Consider the following 17,603-nt stretch of genomic DNA (forward strand, 5'->3'; position numbering starts at 1 on the left):
AAATAAATACATATCTGCAGTAATTACACTGACAAGCTCCAACAACTTTGTCCGAAGCATAAACATACAGAAAGGCTGAGGGATTATCTCCTTTCATACTGAATAAACATACAGAAATAAACAAGAAATAGATTATAGACGTCGATCGGTCACTACTGCGCATGCGCACTACCACAGCCGGCCACAGACGCCAGACCCGGTGAAGATGGAGAGAACCTTCGGTTTTTAACCCCGACAGTCCGAACAACAGTCAAGCCCAGCCCTGAACATATTTTACCCTTAAATTTTGATTGTTTTGCCTTGCTCTCATTATGCCGGTAAGTCTCCAGATTTTTATTTGACATGCACAGGAGTCCTTCTCGTCCCGTCCTTAGTCTACACTCAACGATGTGATGCTAACCGGGTAGCATTCTTAGCTTGTTTATTGCCGTGTTATTCTCGGACAGTGACAGTTATATGTTGCTCCTAATGTCCAAGAAACTATGCAGCATAGAATGTTTTCGAATGGCAACATAAACAAAGCATAAATTCCCCCAATTAACTATTATCTGTCAAGTAGATGACGTTATAACATGTTTGTTATTACCTTATACACACACACACACACACACACACACAGAGAGAATTGTATTCCAAGTGGCAAATTCATAATTTAGAATTCTGTTGAATTATAAAGACCTTAACCTTCATTCGGTTTGTTAAATCTTTCAGCATCATAGGTGTGCCATGACTAGACTAACTACTGCTTTATAGCCGTACTGTTACGTGTTTGTTAATTGAAATTGCGACATTATTAGCTCACTATCCGCTCCAGTCTTACATTTTAGGCATTCATATCTTTTATATTTTCATTTTAGAGCAATAAGTCTGATAAACCAGACAAACAGGAGGTGAGTGACAACGTGAAAGTGGTGGTGAGATGCCGACCCCTCAACCAGAAAGAAGTCATCATGGGCTTCAAATCGTCGGTGGATGTAGACGAGATCCGTGGGACCGTAACAGTCCACAAGCTGGAAAATCCTCAGGAGCCTCCCAAGACATTTACGTTTGATACTGTGTTTGGACCAGACAGCAAACAACTGGACGTCTACAACCTCACCGCCCGCCCCATTATCGAATCAGTGTTGGAGGGATATAATGGTGAAGTTACTGATATCACTCTCCTCTAGTACTGAGTTGTTGTTTCCACAGGTAAAGCTGAAGTTATTTTGCACGTTATTTACCATTTCAGGCACCATTTTTGCATATGGACAAACTGGCACCGGTAAAACCTTCACCATGGAGGGTGTGAGAGCCGTGCCAGAGCTTAGAGGGATAATCCCCAACTCTTTTGCTCATATCTTTGGGCACATTGCCAAAGCAGAAGGTGACAAAAGGTCAGTAATCTCTTACTCAGAAGTAAAGTGGTTGATAACACACTTTATCTTCCTCTGTACGTGAACTATTAATTTGTACGATCTTACAACCTTCTGTTACTGTTCTATATGTAAATTCTACAGGTTTCTGGTAACTGTTTCATATTTGGAGATTTATAATGAGGAGGTGCGGAATTTGTTGGGCAAGGATCAGAATCAGAGACTAGAGGTAACCAACATTACCATGACATTTTGATTACATTCTACATATTTTTTAATGTTGGACATCTGCAAATATTATTTTGTGTGATCAAGTTCTGCTTCATCGTCACAGGTGAAAGAAAGACCAGATGTTGGTGTTTATATCAAAGACCTCCCCGGTTATGTTGTATACAACGCCGATGACATGGACAGGTTTATGTCTCTAGGCAACAAAAACCGTGAGCAATCTAACCAGCAACTTTACTTTGTAACCCTTCTGTCTATTATACTTTAAGCCATTTTTTTAATCAGGTTCTGTTGGTGCCACCAACATGAATGAACACAGCTCCCGTTCCCACGCAATCTTCACCATCACCATTGAATGCAGCGAGAAGGGCGTGGATGGAAACCAGGTTATGCGCATGGGAAAGCTTCACCTGGTTGATCTTGCTGTATGTATCCGGGAAAATCAAGTATTTCCGAGGAAATGAGGCGACGCAGGTGCTGCGACATCGGCCACATCTGACATTAGCTGTTTGTGTTCAGGGCTCAGAGAGACAGGGCAAGACTGGAGCCACAGGTCAGCGTTTGAAAGAAGCTACAAAGATCAATCTTTCACTGTCCACGCTGGGAAACGTCATCTCTGCCTTGGTGGATGGCAAGAGCACGCACGTGCCTTACAGGAACTCTAAACTCACCCGTCTGCTGCAAGATTCACTGGGAGGGAACTCAAAGACCATGATGGTAAAAGTTTAGCGAGCATAACTGTGCCCTGTCAGAGAGGAAAATATGCAGATTCAAAATATTAATCTAGATCTGATGCACATTTCCTCAACAGTGTGCAAATATAGGCCCTGCAGACTATAACTATGATGAGACCATCAGCACACTACGCTACGCTAACAGGGCTAAAAACATCAAGAACAAAGCCAGGATCAACGAGGACCCCAAGGATGCCTTATTACGCAAGTTTCAGAAGGAGATTGAGGAGCTTAAAAAGAAATTGATGGAAGGTAATGACTGGAGTAGGAGTCTGTCTTGCATGTAGTATTTAAAAAGTTATGCTTGTGTTTTGTGTGATTATTGTCGGGGTTTTTTCAGAATTTTTTATATCTAAATATATTTGTGTGATTTTTTTCAGATGAGTTTAATGAAAGTGGAGACGAGGGAACAGAGGCAGGAGAGGGCCACATGAGAAAAGGTAAAAATATCGCACAACACATAGTGTTTAAAAGTAAGGTGATATCAATAACACTTAGTCAGGGGCTTTTCTGTGTGGTCTAAAAATATAGACAGCAGATTTATTAACTCATGCAGTAAAGACCAATGAATTGCCACCTTTTTCGAGTGTATACATGTACATTTGACACCCCGATATTAATCTAAAATTGGCCTGTAAATTGATGACATTTTGCATCCTTTTGTCCTTTAAGGGAGGAAAATCCCTGCAGACAAGATGATGGAGATGCAGGCCAAGATAGACGAGGAAAGAAAGACTTTGGAGGCCAAGCTGGACATGGAGGAAGAGGAGAAGAACAGGGCAAAAGCAGAGCTGGAGAGGAGGGAGAATGACATTCTTAAAGCACAGTGAGTTCAAGAAAGCACAACGCACTTAATTCGGGGTACAAATGTGTCAGTAACCTTCCGTGAAACACCCTGATTCGTTTGTACTGTTTAACCTTATTTCAGTAACCAGGTATTAAATCCTGATCATTTTGTGAGTGATTTATGTAGAGTGAATCATATAAATGGTTTCAATAAAGTTGTTTAGTAGAGTTTGTGAGAGTTTAGAGTTGTGATCTGTGCTTCTGTTAGGCAGGAGCATCAACTTCTGCTGGAGAAACTATCAGCGTTGGAGAAGAAGGTGATCGTGGGTGGTGTGGACCTCCTGGCCAAGGCCGAAGAACAAGAGAAGCTTTTGCAGGAGTCCAACAAGGAACTGGAAGAACGTCGTCAGAGAGCAGAGCAGCTGCACAAGGAACTGGCAGAGAAAGAGGTGCTTCATAATATGTTCTACGGTCATGTGTGTAATCTAGAACACATTCAAGTACAGTTCATCACTATCAGTGCAGGTAGGACTAACAAATCCTGTCATTTATGGTAGAAATAGCCTCAAATTGTTTAGGATAAACACACAGACTTACTGAGCCCAGGATATTAATCAGACTAGTATGAATGTAAAGGGCACCTGTCAAGTAATCCAATGACCTGTCCCTGAATCAGCAAGAACGCCTGGACATAGAAGAGAAATACACCAGTCTGCAGGAGGAAGCTCAAGGAAAAACCAAGAAACTGAAAAAAGTGTGGACCATGCTGATGGCTGCCAAGTCAGAAGTGAGTAGAACCTGAAACACTTTTCAGGCCATGGCTGAATTGTTTTCAGGGAAAGAGTTTGATGAAGAGTTTATGTCTGCGTGTTAGATGGCCGATCTGCAGCAAGAGAACCACAGAGAGATCGAGGACCTTCTGGAGAACATCCGCCAGCTGAGCCGGGAGCTGCGACTGCAGATGCTCATCATAGACAGCTTCATTCCCCAGGAATATCAGGTGTGTATGAGGGCGCGCAGATTTGCTAGCAACACTCCTACTAACCCAAAAAATGAGTGCTGATGGTTGTGTGTTTGCTGTGTAGGAGATGATAGAGAACTACGTGCATTGGAACGAAGACATTGGAGAATGGCAGCTGGTGAGCTCAGATCATGCTCACTGGGTTTGCTGTCATGTACAGGAACCTGAGCTGTGCAGTGACTGGACTTTTCTGTGTTGTGTTAGAAATGTGTAGCGTACACTGGCAACAACATGAGAAAACAGACGCCTGTTCCAGACAAAAAGGAAAAGGACGTGAGTAGACTGGAGTTGCCCGCAGCAGTCTTTGTTACCATGGTATTTCTGGTGTTTGCACAAACTCTCGTGTCTTGTTTCTTGCAGCCTTTTGAGGTGGATTTATCTAGTCTGTATCTGGCCTACACAGAGGAGAGCATGCGCCAGTCACTGATGAAGCAAGAGAGACCCAGAACATCAAAAAGCAGCAAGAGTGGTCGTCCCAAGACAGGAAGACGGTAATCTCACTTCCAGACAGACCACAAGCGGCTTGATGTTCCCCTTTCTGCTGCGCATTAGTACGACTAGGACTTTCTTCTGACTACCTGAATGTCTCTCAGCTCCTGCAGCCGGCACCCGTCTGGACCTGTATTGGGGGGGGGCGTTGGCCTCTACAGGGGCTGTATTTCTTATTTTTTAATAGCTGTCAGCAGTAAAGCAAGCAGCACTGGCATCTGAATACCTTTTGTGTCAGACAGAATTTGCTTTGTGAAGATGAGTCTGTTAAACAGATTTTTTTATCACAATGAATATTATCGAATTGTTGTTTGTAGAACCTTTGCCGAACCTTAACAGGGGAAGGAAGCGGGTAAAACCACAAACAACCAAATAGCAATTGGCAACAGAAAATGAGAAAAAAAAATAAAACGGAAAGAGTTACAAGTTATCAACTTTGCATCAAAGTCCAAAGAATTGAGGGGGAGAATATTCAGGCCACCCATGAGACAGAAACAAGCAGAGGAAGGATGAATATAAGGGACAATATATCCACCCTGCAGAGCAACCGTTTCTCCTCGGATTTTCCGTTTTTTTAACCTCTTATTTATGTGAAATCATTTTGGGTGACACTTTGTCTAACAACCACTATTAGAGTTGTGAAACTAGTACTTTATTTGTGAGAATGCAAAAAAGATTCACTGACATTTTTCCACATATAGCCCAAAATGGCCTAAAAGTTGAAAAAAGTCATTGAAATGTTCCTTTTTTTGCATTTTTGTTGTGTTTTCTGCACAGTCTCTTCAGAGTCCTAATACTAACTCTGAATACCTCTGAGCTGAAAGAGAAACTTTTCTTCATTATTAAACCTGGGACCAAAGTATAGTTTCACCAGTTATCTAATGGCCTGCACAGCATTTTGTAGAAGCAGCAAGATGCAGAGGTTGTTAATGTCTCAAGAGGTCGACTCTTTTCGTTGCCATTATATTTCAACTTGTTGCTTTTTGTCACGGCTGGTCTTAATACTCTTCTTTACATTTCACACAGGAAAAGATCTGCAAAACCAGAAGCTGTGATTGAATCCCTTCTGCAATGAAGACAAGTGCTCAACTTTTACGCTGCCTGTAGAAGACAAGTCTTTAGGGCATTATGACGACTTTGTTGTTCACAATTCTTTAAATTATGTCAACACACTGTATAGCTCATATTTCTGAATGTTTAAGATGAACCTTTTACAGGATTAAGACTTCCTGTCTGAGAAGTAATTTCTATTTATTTGAATTACTGTTGTTTACTGTGGTTTTTAAATGCATTTTAACCGTGAACTGTGTAAATAAATCAGAATATGTCCTGCCCCCTTAAATTACTTTATATTGCAGAAACTTTCTCTTTTTACCTCAGTTAACATACATTTGCAAAACATCCTTGCGTCATGTTGCCAATGTCACCAAAAACATTTAACCCCTGTTTTCTCTATTCAAAATGCTCAGAAAAATACCAAACTATTTTCTATAATAACCTCAGAGCAAAGTAAGACGTTAATTTAAATGGAGCCTAAAATGGATCCTGTCATATAAAATAAATGCTTTCTTGCTTTTTGAGAATCCATTGAGATTCAATTCTATTTTTAAAAAATAACATTATACCTTAATTCTAGAGATTTTAATTACAGTTTCCACTCCAGATCTCGTGCCCGAGCAATTAGTCTGATTTTCTTGGTCAGCATTCTTAAATGGAATTTTATAGAACCACTCAAGTGTATTTTATTTTATTGAAGATTCGTCCTCCTGGCCACATGGTGGCGGTAGTACAGCGAATCTGTCAGAATACACCGCTACCCGAGGTAAAGAATAAGAAAATCCATCGGATGAGACGAGCTGTGGATATGGTGTTATTGTTTTTAGTGGATACATTAACCCCTTCTGCAAACCTTTGCACAGATTTATCAGCAATAACACACAAAGTAATCTCCCCGACTATTCATCATGCCGGTAAGTGACCACCACACATTTGTTCAGTGTTGGAGGTCTTCTCTTCCATCTCCTGGTCCTCCCGTCCTTCAGTCCTCAGTCACTGATGTGATGCTAATTGTTTAGCTCGTCACTTTATGGTGAAGAATCATACGGTGATTCTGTGCCCACTCTCTTCATTTGGATTTGATAGTTTTGATAAGTCACAGGTCATCACGGAAAACCGGAACGGAGAGTAAATCTGGAAGCCAGCTGCTCCTGGCGACCATTTTTTCTGCAGATGCGCTTGAAAGGCGAACCACAAGTGATCTGTTTCCTTTGATTCTCTCCGGCTGACTAATTTTCGAGAAGGCCGGTTTCCGAGTAAAGATCAACGTCAGTCAATCTCAGTTACCAGGGCAACTGAAGCAGGCACATTTCCCGGCTTTCTATTTCAGCGCTTATCTGACATTGTGGTAACCACATGCTTATTTGCCATTTATATAATAAATGAAGTGGTAAACGTAGTTTTCCCCAGACAGTCGATTTGTGGCTGTTAAGGTCACCACGTACTCTTTGCTGCTGCCATGCTTGACCAGTTTCATCCGTGATCAGCATCAGGCTGCCCCAGTTAAAGTTTGCTTATAGAAGCTCAAGCACAAGGATTGCCTATTAAAAATTAAGAGTTATATGAATTATTCAGGACAAAAAAGACCATATTTTCTTAAAGAGAACCCTATTATGGTATCTAAGTGCCTCATTAGCTCATGTATTGTCGTATTTTACTAATGATTTAACAGGCTTTACATTTGCACTGTTCTGTGCAGATTTATCAATTCTTATTCATTACTACATTATGAGGTCTGACATATTTGCGGTGTTGTTATCTTTATTATCTTAATTTTAGAGCAATAAGTCTGATAAACCAGACAAACAGGAGGTGAGTGACAACGTGAAAGTGGTGGTGAGATGCCGACCCCTCAACCAGAAAGAAGTCATCATGGGCTTCAAATCGTCGGTGGATGTAGACGAGATCCGTGGGACCGTAACAGTCCACAAGCTGGAAAATCCTCAGGAGCCTCCCAAGACATTTACGTTTGATACTGTGTTTGGACCAGACAGCAAACAACTGGACGTCTACAACCTCACCGCCCGCCCCATCATCGAATCAGTGTTGGAGGGATATAATGGTGAAGTTACTGATATCACTCTCCTCTAGTACTGAGTTGTTGTTTCCACAGGTAAAGCTGAAGTTATTTTGCACGTTATTTACCATTTCAGGCACCATTTTTGCATATGGACAAACTGGCACCGGTAAAACCTTCACCATGGAGGGTGTGAGAGCCGTGCCAGAGCTTAGAGGGATAATCCCCAACTCTTTTGCTCATATCTTTGGGCACATTGCCAAAGCAGAAGGTGACAAAAGGTCAGTAATCTCTTATTCAGAAGTAAAGTGGTTGATAACACACTTTATCTTCCTCTTTACCTGAACTATTAATTTGTACGATCTTACAACCTTCTGTTACTGTTCTATATGTAAATTCTACAGGTTTCTGGTAACTGTTTCATATTTGGAGATTTATAATGAGGAGGTGCGGAATTTGTTGGGCAAGGATCAGAATCAGAGACTAGAGGTAACCAACATTACCATGAAATTTTGATTACATTCTACATATTTTTTAATGTTGGACATCTGCAAATATTATTTTGTGTGATCAAGTTCTGCTTCATCGTCACAGGTGAAAGAAAGACCAGATGTTGGTGTTTATATCAAAGACCTCCCCGGTTATGTTGTATACAACGCCGATGACATGGACAGGTTTATGTCTCTAGGCAACAAAAACCGTGAGCAATCTAACCAGCAACTTTACTTTGTAACCTTTCTGTCTATTATACTTTAAGCCATTTTTTTAATCAGGTTCTGTTGGTGCCACCAACATGAATGAACACAGCTCCCGTTCCCACGCAATCTTCACCATCACCATTGAATGCAGCGAGAAGGGCGTGGATGGAAACCAGGTTATGCGCATGGGGAAGCTTCACCTGGTTGATCTTGCTGTATGTATCCGGGAAAATCAAGTATTTCCGAGGAAATGAGGCGACGCAGGTGCTGCGACATCGGCCACATCTGACATTAGCTGTTTGTGTTCAGGGCTCAGAGAGACAGGGCAAGACTGGAGCCACAGGTCAGCGTTTGAAAGAAGCTACAAAGATCAATCTTTCACTGTCCACGCTGGGAAACGTCATCTCTGCCTTGGTGGATGGCAAGAGCACGCACGTGCCTTACAGGAACTCTAAACTCACCCGTCTGCTGCAAGATTCACTGGGAGGGAACTCAAAGACCATGATGGTAAAAGTTTAGCGAGCATAACTGTGCCCTGTCAGAGAGGAAAATATGCAGATTCAAAATATTAATCTAGATCTGATGCACATTTCCTCAACAGTGTGCAAATATAGGCCCTGCAGACTATAACTATGATGAGACCATCAGCACACTACGCTACGCTAACAGGGCTAAAAACATCAAGAACAAAGCCAGGATCAACGAGGACCCCAAGGATGCCTTATTACGCAAGTTTCAGAAGGAGATTGAGGAGCTTAAAAAGAAATTGATGGAAGGTAATGACTGGAGTAGGAGTCTGTCTTGCATGTAGTATTTAAAAAGTTACGCTTGTGTTTTGTGTGATTATTGTCGGGTTTCTTTCAGATGAGTTTGATGAAAGTGAAGACGAAGGGACAGAGGCAGGAGAGGGCCACAGGAGGAGAGGTAAAAGTACAGAGTACATGTGGATCCGAAAGCTCTGCAACATTAAGGGTTGTGCAATAGTTTTAAATCTACTGAGGCTGTGACCATTTTAATACTCTGCATTTAATAAAAACTGCATAATAAGGTGTTGGATGGGGAGGTTTCAGGACTTGACATATCAGCTTTGATTATTTGTAGGATTTCCTTTGAAAATTGCTGTTCACCCATTTCCTGTCGTATGAGATCATAGTAAAAACTTACAAATAGGATGAGATGATATAATGTTGGTCAGACTGAAACCCTACACTGTAATTTGAATACATGAGGGCGTCCAAATCATCATCATGGAAATAATTATTTTAGCCATTAAAGTCTCTCAAGGTTTTTCCATTGCTGAACAGGTGAAAATAAATAAACTTTATATTCAAAGTTAAGCAATAAATGTGAAATGCTACCCCCCCCCCCCCAAATGCACAACAATGGATCAAATAAACCACCAAATGGTTCAATCATGGGTCAAAGCCGATGAAATGCCAACGCCACGTTCTTTAAAATTTTAAAAAGAAAGGGACCATAATGATCTGCCTGCAACCCTCTCTTGAATTTTCTTTTCCTGTTCTATTTCCCCTCAATTATTATCTAATTCATGCTTAATAAACGGATATATATAAAATGAAACGCCAACTAAAGCATTTTTACCTATGAACAGAACCTGTTTTAATCTTCTCCTTTAAGGGAGGAAAATCCCTGCAGACAAGATGATGGAGATGCAGGCCAAGATAGACGAGGAAAGAAAGGCCTTGGAGGCCAAGCTGGACATGGAGGAAGAGGAGAAGAACAGGGCAAAAGCAGAGCTGGAGAGGAGGGAGAATGACCTTCTTAAAGCACAGTGAGTTCAAGAAAGCAAACACAAGATTCCACAGTTCAAACGTTTTGAGAACAGTGCTGCAGCCCATAGTATTCATGCTGTAGCCTGGAATTCACAGAGGTGGTACAGGCCCATTATGGTGACTTAACTTGTACTTATGTTTATATTTACTTTACTTTTAAACTGCCCCAGATGGAGGAGAGATGACTTTGATAACATGTTCACAATCTATTTGCATGGGTGCTTTAATTTTTATATTGACCCAAAACCAAAATAAATGCAATGTTTTGGTTCCTCGCTGAAGACAGGAAGACAAAAAAACAGCAAATGGTTTGGACCCCCAAGAAAGAATGTAATTCAATTCAAATTGGCGATAGATGAACATTGCTGACGTTTGTGGTGGACTTGATTTGAGATTGCTCAACTATCAAGAATGACGATGTACAATAAATCAAAGAGGTTAAAGACATTTAATCTTTGTGAGAGTTTAGAGTTGTGATCTGTGCTTCTGTTAGGCAGGAGCATCAACTTCTGCTGGAGAAACTATCAGCGTTGGAGAAGAAGGTGATCGTGGGTGGTGTGGACCTCCTGGCCAAGGCCGAAGAACAAGAGAAGCTTTTGCAGGAGTCCAACAAGGAACTGGAAGAACGTCGTCAGAGAGCAGAGCAGCTGCACAAGGAACTGGCAGAGAAAGAGGTGCTTCATAATATGTTCTACGGTCATGTGTGTAATCTAGAACACATTCAAGTACAGTTCATCACTATCAGTGCAGGTAGGACTAACAAATCCTGTCATTTATGGTAGAAATAGCCTCAAATTGTTTAGGATAAACACACAGACTTACTGAGCCCAGGATATTAATCAGACTAGTATGAATGTAAAGGGCACCTGTCAAGTAATCCAATGACCTGTCCCTGAATCAGCAAGAACGCCTGGACATAGAAGAGAAATACACCAGTCTGCAGGAGGAAGCTCAAGGAAAAACCAAGAAACTGAAAAAAGTGTGGACCATGCTGATGGCTGCCAAGTCAGAAGTGAGTAGAACCTGAAACACTTTTCAGGCCATGGCTGAATTGTTTTCAGGGAAAGAGTTTGATGAAGAGTTTATGTCTGCGTGTTAGATGGCCGATCTGCAGCAAGAGAACCACAGAGAGATCGAGGACCTTCTGGAGAACATCCGCCAGCTGAGCCGGGAGCTGCGACTGCAGATGCTCATCATAGACAGCTTCATTCCCCAGGAATATCAGGTGTGTATGAGGGCGCGCAGATTTGCTAGCAACACTCCTACTAACCCAAAAAATGAGTGCTGATGGTTGTGTGTTTGCTGTGTAGGAGATGATAGAGAACTACGTGCATTGGAACGAAGACATTGGAGAATGGCAGCTGGTGAGCTCAGATTATGCTCACTGGGTTTGCTGTCATGTACAGGAACCTGAGCTGTGCAGTGACTGGACTTTTCTGTGTTGTGTTAGAAATGTGTAGCGTACACTGGCAACAACATGAGAAAACAGACGCCTGTTCCAGACAAAAAGGAAAAGGACGTGAGTAGACTGGAGTTGCCCGCAGCAGTCTTTGTTACCATGGTATTTCTGGTGTTTGCACAAACTCTCGTGTCTTGTTTCTTGCAGCCTTTTGAGGTGGATTTATCTAGTCTGTATCTGGCCTACACAGAGGAGAGCATGCGCCAGTCACTGATGAAGCAAGAGAGACCCAGAACATCAAAAAGCAGCAAGAGTGGTCGTCCCAAGACAGGAAGACGGTAATCTCACTTCCAGACAGACCACAAGCGGCTTGATGTTCCCCTTTCTGCTGCGCATTAGTATGACTATGACTTTCTTCTGACTACCTGAATGTCTCTCAGCTCCTGCAGCCGGCACCCGTCTGTCTTATACAGGGGCTGTTTAACAACTGTTGCTGTTTAACCTTCACATCTGATGCCTTTTTTACACCTTTTCTGCTGATGTGTTAAATCTCAGAGAGAAAGTCAACAAACATGTTAAACAATTAATTGATTTATGCGCATGATTGATACACTCAAAATCAAAATATTAAGACTAATTGGAAAATTGATAGAATTTGCATTTTACACTGTCGGATCTTCAGTTGGTTCGAGCTTTGAACTGCAAAAAGAAGAAATGGGAGCAGGAGGTTAAAAAGAATTAAGCGACCAGTTTCTTTCAAAATTCCATTAAATTGAAATAGGCTGCCCAACAGCTGATTAAACGTTTCAGAACATCGCTCCAAAAGTGATGAAGATGGCTTCGTCATCAGGTTTATCCACTCTAGAAGGTTTTGTAAACCTCCCTTGGTGTCCATCTCCAAAGGTTCTCAGCGGCATTTGAGTCAGGGGAACACGCAGGTTGGTCTAAAAGTGATGTTATTCCCCTGGAAGAGGTCTGCGTCAGGCGTTGTCCTGACCAACCCAGTCTTGACCCCCCTCAATCATGAGCGACGTCGCTGCAACACCTGCTCACAGCCAGCGGCCGTGTGACGCCCTGCTCTTTAGGTCCGATGACGCCAAGAGCAGCCCTGGACAGACAGCCAAGCAGATCCTTGCTGGTGAAATGTTTTCTGCCTGCGCAGTTGACTTTAATGTTCCATTTCCCTCAGCATCTTTTAAGGATTTAAAAATGGTTGTCTTACTGTGTCCGACCTCGTCAGCGATGGCGTGGTGCAAGAGGCGTGGCTTATGCAGGTCAGCAGTCCGCTTGCATTCAAACACAGGAAGGTTTTATTTGCTGTGGCCATCAGGAGGTGATGACAGTCTCAGTACCTACCAGAATTAGTCTTTTACACACTATGGTCTTAAACCAGCAGATGGACGGCCTATTTCAGTTTAGTTATTGTTTTTGTCTCGCTCCCATTACTTTATTTTTTTTATTTATTTTTTCACATTTTCAAGCACTACATCGAACCTTCATAATATCAAACAGTGTAAAAATGAAATTATTTCAGTTTTTAAAGCTCAATAGCATATGCATTTAGTTACTTTGATGGTAACACTGTTCACGTTCGTACCTCTTGTGTATATGGAAACGACACAAGATCTGATTAAATAAGGTTTTGGATGTGGAGGTTTGCCTCCCCTGTTGAAAGTATTTAATAAAAATCATGTCATTAATTCGTACCGCTGTGGTTTTTTTATCCCGATAAACATCTTTCTGAGAAATAAGAATGCAGAACGCTGCACCGATAACCGTTTTCTTCAATTTCACACAGGAAAAGGTCTGCAAAACCTGATGCTGTGATCGAATCCCTTCTGCAGTGAAGACAACTGCTCAACTTTTATGTCTTATGTCTTTAGTGAATTCTGAAGAAATTATTCAGTAAACAATAATCTAAATACGCTGAACAGCTCATGTGTTGTAAATGCCTTCGATGCACCTTTGCAGGATAAAGAATTCCCGTCTGTGAGTAGTCAAGTGTTTTTATTTGTATTTATTTGCATTACTGTGGCTTCTTTAAATGCTTTCACTTTACAATTGTTTAGGGAATGAAAATGAACACTAATGTATTTTATCAGAGTTCCACTATATCTGCATGGGCTTCGGACACACTTTCTTTCTTATCTTCATCTCAATACCTCTGGTTACTTGTAGCCATTTTACATTCATGATAGCATCTCTTTAATCATACGTGTGTTGCCTTTAATGTGGTCTAATGTGGCGAGAGCGACCAGAGACTGGACTCTAATGCTGCTGAGCTGAGCTTGCATGTAAACCAGCACCTGTACTGTATGTTATTGACCTCACTTTAACACGTCAAAACACTGTAATCACTAGAAATGTACTCTACTTGTGTTTTAAAGCAATGGAGATTATTTAATTTTATGACGGCGGCATGCTGCCTTTCATTGTTATTGTAATGGGTGCTGTATGTTTTCCTCATTAAACATTTTCTCCTTTATCGCAGATTTGAGATGTTCTTTTTTGATATGAATATATAAACACAGACTGGAACCTCCGATTCCTGTGTCACATAAACAAGCATTTTGACAATACAAAGGCTAGATTTTAGAAAAAATAATTTATTTGGAATAAATAAAAATAAATATAATTCAAGTATCCATGTTACAACTCAATCTTTGTGCATGCAGTGATGTTTGCTAGGAGAGATTTCAGAGAAATTCTGTTGTTCTTGTTCAGGTGGCAGTTGGTGATGTTTGTCAGCTGAAACAAAAAAATTCACTGTTAATTTCAGGCACACAAACATGGCTGCATTCAAATGCAAGCGCATTCTCGTTAGTTCTCATTAAAGCTGTGCAGGGTGAATTAGACACATTTATGCCCTGGTTACCTTGTTGTACTGATGCAGCTGTTTGGTGAGTTTGGACTGGTTGAAATTGGTCAAATTCAGGGACTTCTCAGCCAGGCAGAAGAAGTGCTTCTGTGAGAATAAAGGTTCAGTCAGTTGAATTGGATCTGGAGGATCCTGTCGGACGTCCTGCACCAGTGTCCAGGATGCAGCATGAAAAGACTGAAAACTTACCCAACATTTGATCTCTCCATCCCATGGCCTCGCAACCTTAGAAGTCAGGTTCCCTTGTGAAAACTGAAAAGATGAGAACGTCAGTATATTTCCAAACACACATGCTGAGCACAGGTTGTTTTTTTTGCCCCTTACCGTATTTAACATATTATTTGCATCAGCAAAGATTGACTTGAGCAGCACCTTTGTTTTCGGTGGCGGTATGGAGGCCACGTCCACGATGACAACCATGGCCCCGATCAGTGCCAGACTTTGAATGATGAAGCTCTTCATGACTGTGAGGAAACTGTGGCAGGTAGTCGGCAGTCTGAGTGGACGGCTTGAGTGTGCAGCACCTAATACCGCCTCATTTTTATTATGGCAGCAACACTTTACCCCGTACACGTCAGAGGAAGAGCGCACCAAATAAGGACGTGTCGATCTGATGAATTATCAGATGTTCCATTTGGTGCAGAACCGCGGTTATTAAAAGAGGAATTTAAGTTGATGGGCAGAGGTTACTCAAAGCATCCACGGCTGACCTTCTGGTGAAAAACACAAAGCTCTTAACCTTATTACTTTTACTGATTGTATCTAGTGTGACACCTATATTTGACCCCTACATGGTGCCCGAAACCATACAGATACAGTCAATGAAGGATCACACACCCCCTCCCCCCCTCCTTCCATTATTACTACTTGGGTTTTTCCCAGGTACTTTGAAATTGTAACACACGTACGTGTCGGTCATGTAAGTAAGTGGGAGAACTTTTGCGTTTGGCTTTCATCGTACCCACTGCGGACTGGAAACAATATCACCAGAAGGAAAATAAACTTAGGTGACACAGGTGACAACATCAGGGCAGCTTCAAAGCAAAAAAATGTGATGATTAATCTTTACTTCAGGGGGTTCTTGATATTGCATCATAGAACTATGCTCTGATCAGGGCAGGGAAGAAGCTGACTGCATTTTGCTGCTGATTGCATGTGCATTTATTGGTCTGCTGGTTCAGAATTGCAGTAGAAGGCAATGAGGACATTAGCAACATGTGGCAGAAATAGTTGAGTGGATGAGCTCAGAGTCCTTTCAGTGCTGAAGAAAACAGTCTTCACGGCATTAGAAGTGGGGGGAAAAAACCAAACCACTTTTAGATCAAGAGATGCCTTTAAGACTCTAAATGTGTCAGTGGCAGGAGCCTTCCTGTTTAAGAATCTTAAACTCATGCGCTCATAAATCACCTTCAAAGTTCTGAAAACAGATTTCCCGGGCTGATAAATCGAAGATAAACTATCAAAGTGATGAAATAACCAATTCTGGTAAAGCAAAGAGACGCTGTGCAGGCGACAGTGATGTGCAAAATGGATCAGCGGCCTCACCGCCGTTACTGAGGACGTGACCACTGAGAGAAGCAACAGGATGAGCTCGTGCTAAAAATAATACATGTCATCGGTATCAAAAGTATAATCGCTGTGGAGTAACGATAAGAAAAACTGTCTCATTGTCCACATGATTTCAAAAGAGATTGTTCCATGATATGTGCTGATGTTTGAAGCGAAGCCTCATCCTCTAGTCAAGCTTAACCCTGCCAAGTGTTAACGCGCCGGGCCCTGGAACGAGGGGCCGCTTTGCCCCTATTGGGGTCATGGTGAAGATGCACGTAGGGGCGAAGGCAGAGAACACCCCTGGATGGGGCGCCAGCTCATCACAGGGTCCTAAAATATCATTAAATATCGTCCTTAAGTTCTAACCTGTAGGTTGTTTAAGTGTCGTTGTGTTCAGACGAGGTACGATAATCGATCATTTTGTGAAAAGTGTAGAAAAATGAATTTATTTCTGGATCCCGACAGCCAACATGGTTTTCTCTTAGTGTAGTACCAAGCAAACATTATTATTTATATTAATTATTAAAACTGATAACAAGGTAAATATTGAATTTTAATCCAATACGATTTTCCTTTATTTGCTAATTCAAGACCACAGAGCTACAGTTTGGGAACAGATTTTTATTTATTTGGTTATAGTTAAATAGTAAGCTAATTTGCTAGGTTCTTTTAAAATTTAAATATTGTCTTAGGATTTTAGGAAAATAGATTTTTTTTAAACTAAATTGTGCTTTATTGTCATGATAATTGCGCTGACATACATAGTCAAATTTGCCTTTTGCTCAACACTGTTAAGAAAGGAAATGCAGCAACAAACAAACTATAAAGTGTTTTAGGAGGAACAACAAACGGTTTCTAATGTAACCACAAGTGCAGAATGTAAACAATAGTGTGGTGCAGACTGAGTGGCATCAGTATCAGCGACACAAGACTGAATCCATGTCTGGTGGCCCGAGTGTGTGTGTACGTGTGTGAGAGACAGGTCTGGGTTAGAGGCCTGGGGAAGAGTGGAAGATCTGCATGTCTGTCCGTCCGTCCGTCCGTCTTCTTTAACTTGACCAATTTATCCCTGTCGTGGTCACGGGGAGGGTGCTGGTGCCAGTTCCTTGCAGCATATGGGGGTTCAGTACCAGCACCTTAAATTTTCTTCACACTGTCCGACAGTCCTTTACATAACTTTTCATTTCTATATATACTCTACAATCTACACAGCAATGTACATAATAGAAGAGTCTTTTCTTTTTTTCTTTTTAGTACTTTCTGTATTGTACACCATGGGCTACCGCTGTAACGTGCAATTACCCCGATGTGGGATCAATAAAGTATTTTATCCTTATCCTTATCCTTGCTCAAGGGTACCTCAGCATTGCTCTGTCCTGGCACCTTCCCATGCAACCAGAAGACCCCCTCCGCTTCTCAGCCCAGTCCACTACAGACTGAGCTGCCACCGCCGATTTATTTACGAGAGTAAGAATAACCAAACTATTATTTGAATAATTCTGAGTGCGGGCCAGGCGATGGAGGTGCGAGACAAAGAAAGCCAGGCAGCCGCCTCCGACGAGGTGGAGAAACGGCGACACCTAGTGGCGAACTCGCGT

At 41.7% G+C, this 17,603-nt stretch overlaps 2 protein-coding genes across 2 annotated transcripts; both read left to right on the plus strand.

Annotated features, from left to right (window-relative positions):
- Window positions 1-169: 169 nt before the first annotated feature.
- Window positions 170-5,955, plus strand: LOC130530931 (kinesin-like protein KIF3A). The gene is made up of 17 exons (XM_057042529.1): window positions 170-317; window positions 858-1,140; window positions 1,232-1,376; window positions 1,500-1,584; window positions 1,690-1,795; window positions 1,869-2,008; window positions 2,103-2,300; window positions 2,395-2,569; window positions 2,698-2,757; window positions 2,990-3,143; window positions 3,372-3,552; window positions 3,780-3,890; window positions 3,978-4,103; window positions 4,189-4,242; window positions 4,329-4,397; window positions 4,485-4,615; window positions 5,640-5,955. Exons 1-17 carry the CDS (start codon window positions 312-314, stop codon window positions 5,686-5,688), a joined length of 2,073 nt encoding a protein of 690 aa, XP_056898509.1. The 5' UTR covers window positions 170-311; the 3' UTR covers window positions 5,689-5,955.
- Window positions 5,956-6,418: 463 nt separating this feature from the next.
- LOC130530930 (kinesin-like protein KIF3A) lies at window positions 6,419-14,066 on the plus strand. Its single transcript, XM_057042528.1, has 17 exons — window positions 6,419-6,583; window positions 7,449-7,731; window positions 7,823-7,967; window positions 8,091-8,175; window positions 8,281-8,386; window positions 8,460-8,599; window positions 8,694-8,891; window positions 8,986-9,160; window positions 9,249-9,308; window positions 10,023-10,176; window positions 10,671-10,851; window positions 11,079-11,189; window positions 11,277-11,402; window positions 11,488-11,541; window positions 11,628-11,696; window positions 11,784-11,914; window positions 13,375-14,066. The coding sequence occupies exons 1-17, from the start codon at window positions 6,578-6,580 to the stop codon at window positions 13,421-13,423; spliced, it is 2,073 nt and encodes a 690-aa protein (XP_056898508.1). The 5' UTR covers window positions 6,419-6,577; the 3' UTR covers window positions 13,424-14,066.
- The last annotated feature ends 3,537 nt before the right edge of the window (window positions 14,067-17,603 follow it).

Source organism: Takifugu flavidus, chromosome 9, assembly GCF_003711565.1.
Source record: "Takifugu flavidus isolate HTHZ2018 chromosome 9, ASM371156v2, whole genome shotgun sequence".
Lineage (NCBI taxonomy): Eukaryota > Metazoa > Chordata > Actinopteri > Tetraodontiformes > Tetraodontidae > Takifugu > Takifugu flavidus.

Bases quoted from the DNA above. Each gene is read 5' to 3' on its own strand.
- LOC130530930 (XM_057042528.1), top strand. The intron at 8,176-8,280 runs GTAACCAACATT...TCATCGTCACAG, and splicing joins ATCAGAATCAGAGACTAGAG to GTGAAAGAAAGACCAGATGT. The intron at 9,309-10,022 runs GTAAAAGTACAG...TTCTCCTTTAAG, and splicing joins AGAGGGCCACAGGAGGAGAG to GGAGGAAAATCCCTGCAGAC.
- LOC130530931 (XM_057042529.1), top strand. The intron at 1,141-1,231 runs GTGAAGTTACTG...TTACCATTTCAG, and splicing joins AGTGTTGGAGGGATATAATG to GCACCATTTTTGCATATGGA. The intron at 2,758-2,989 runs GTAAAAATATCG...TTGTCCTTTAAG, and splicing joins AGAGGGCCACATGAGAAAAG to GGAGGAAAATCCCTGCAGAC.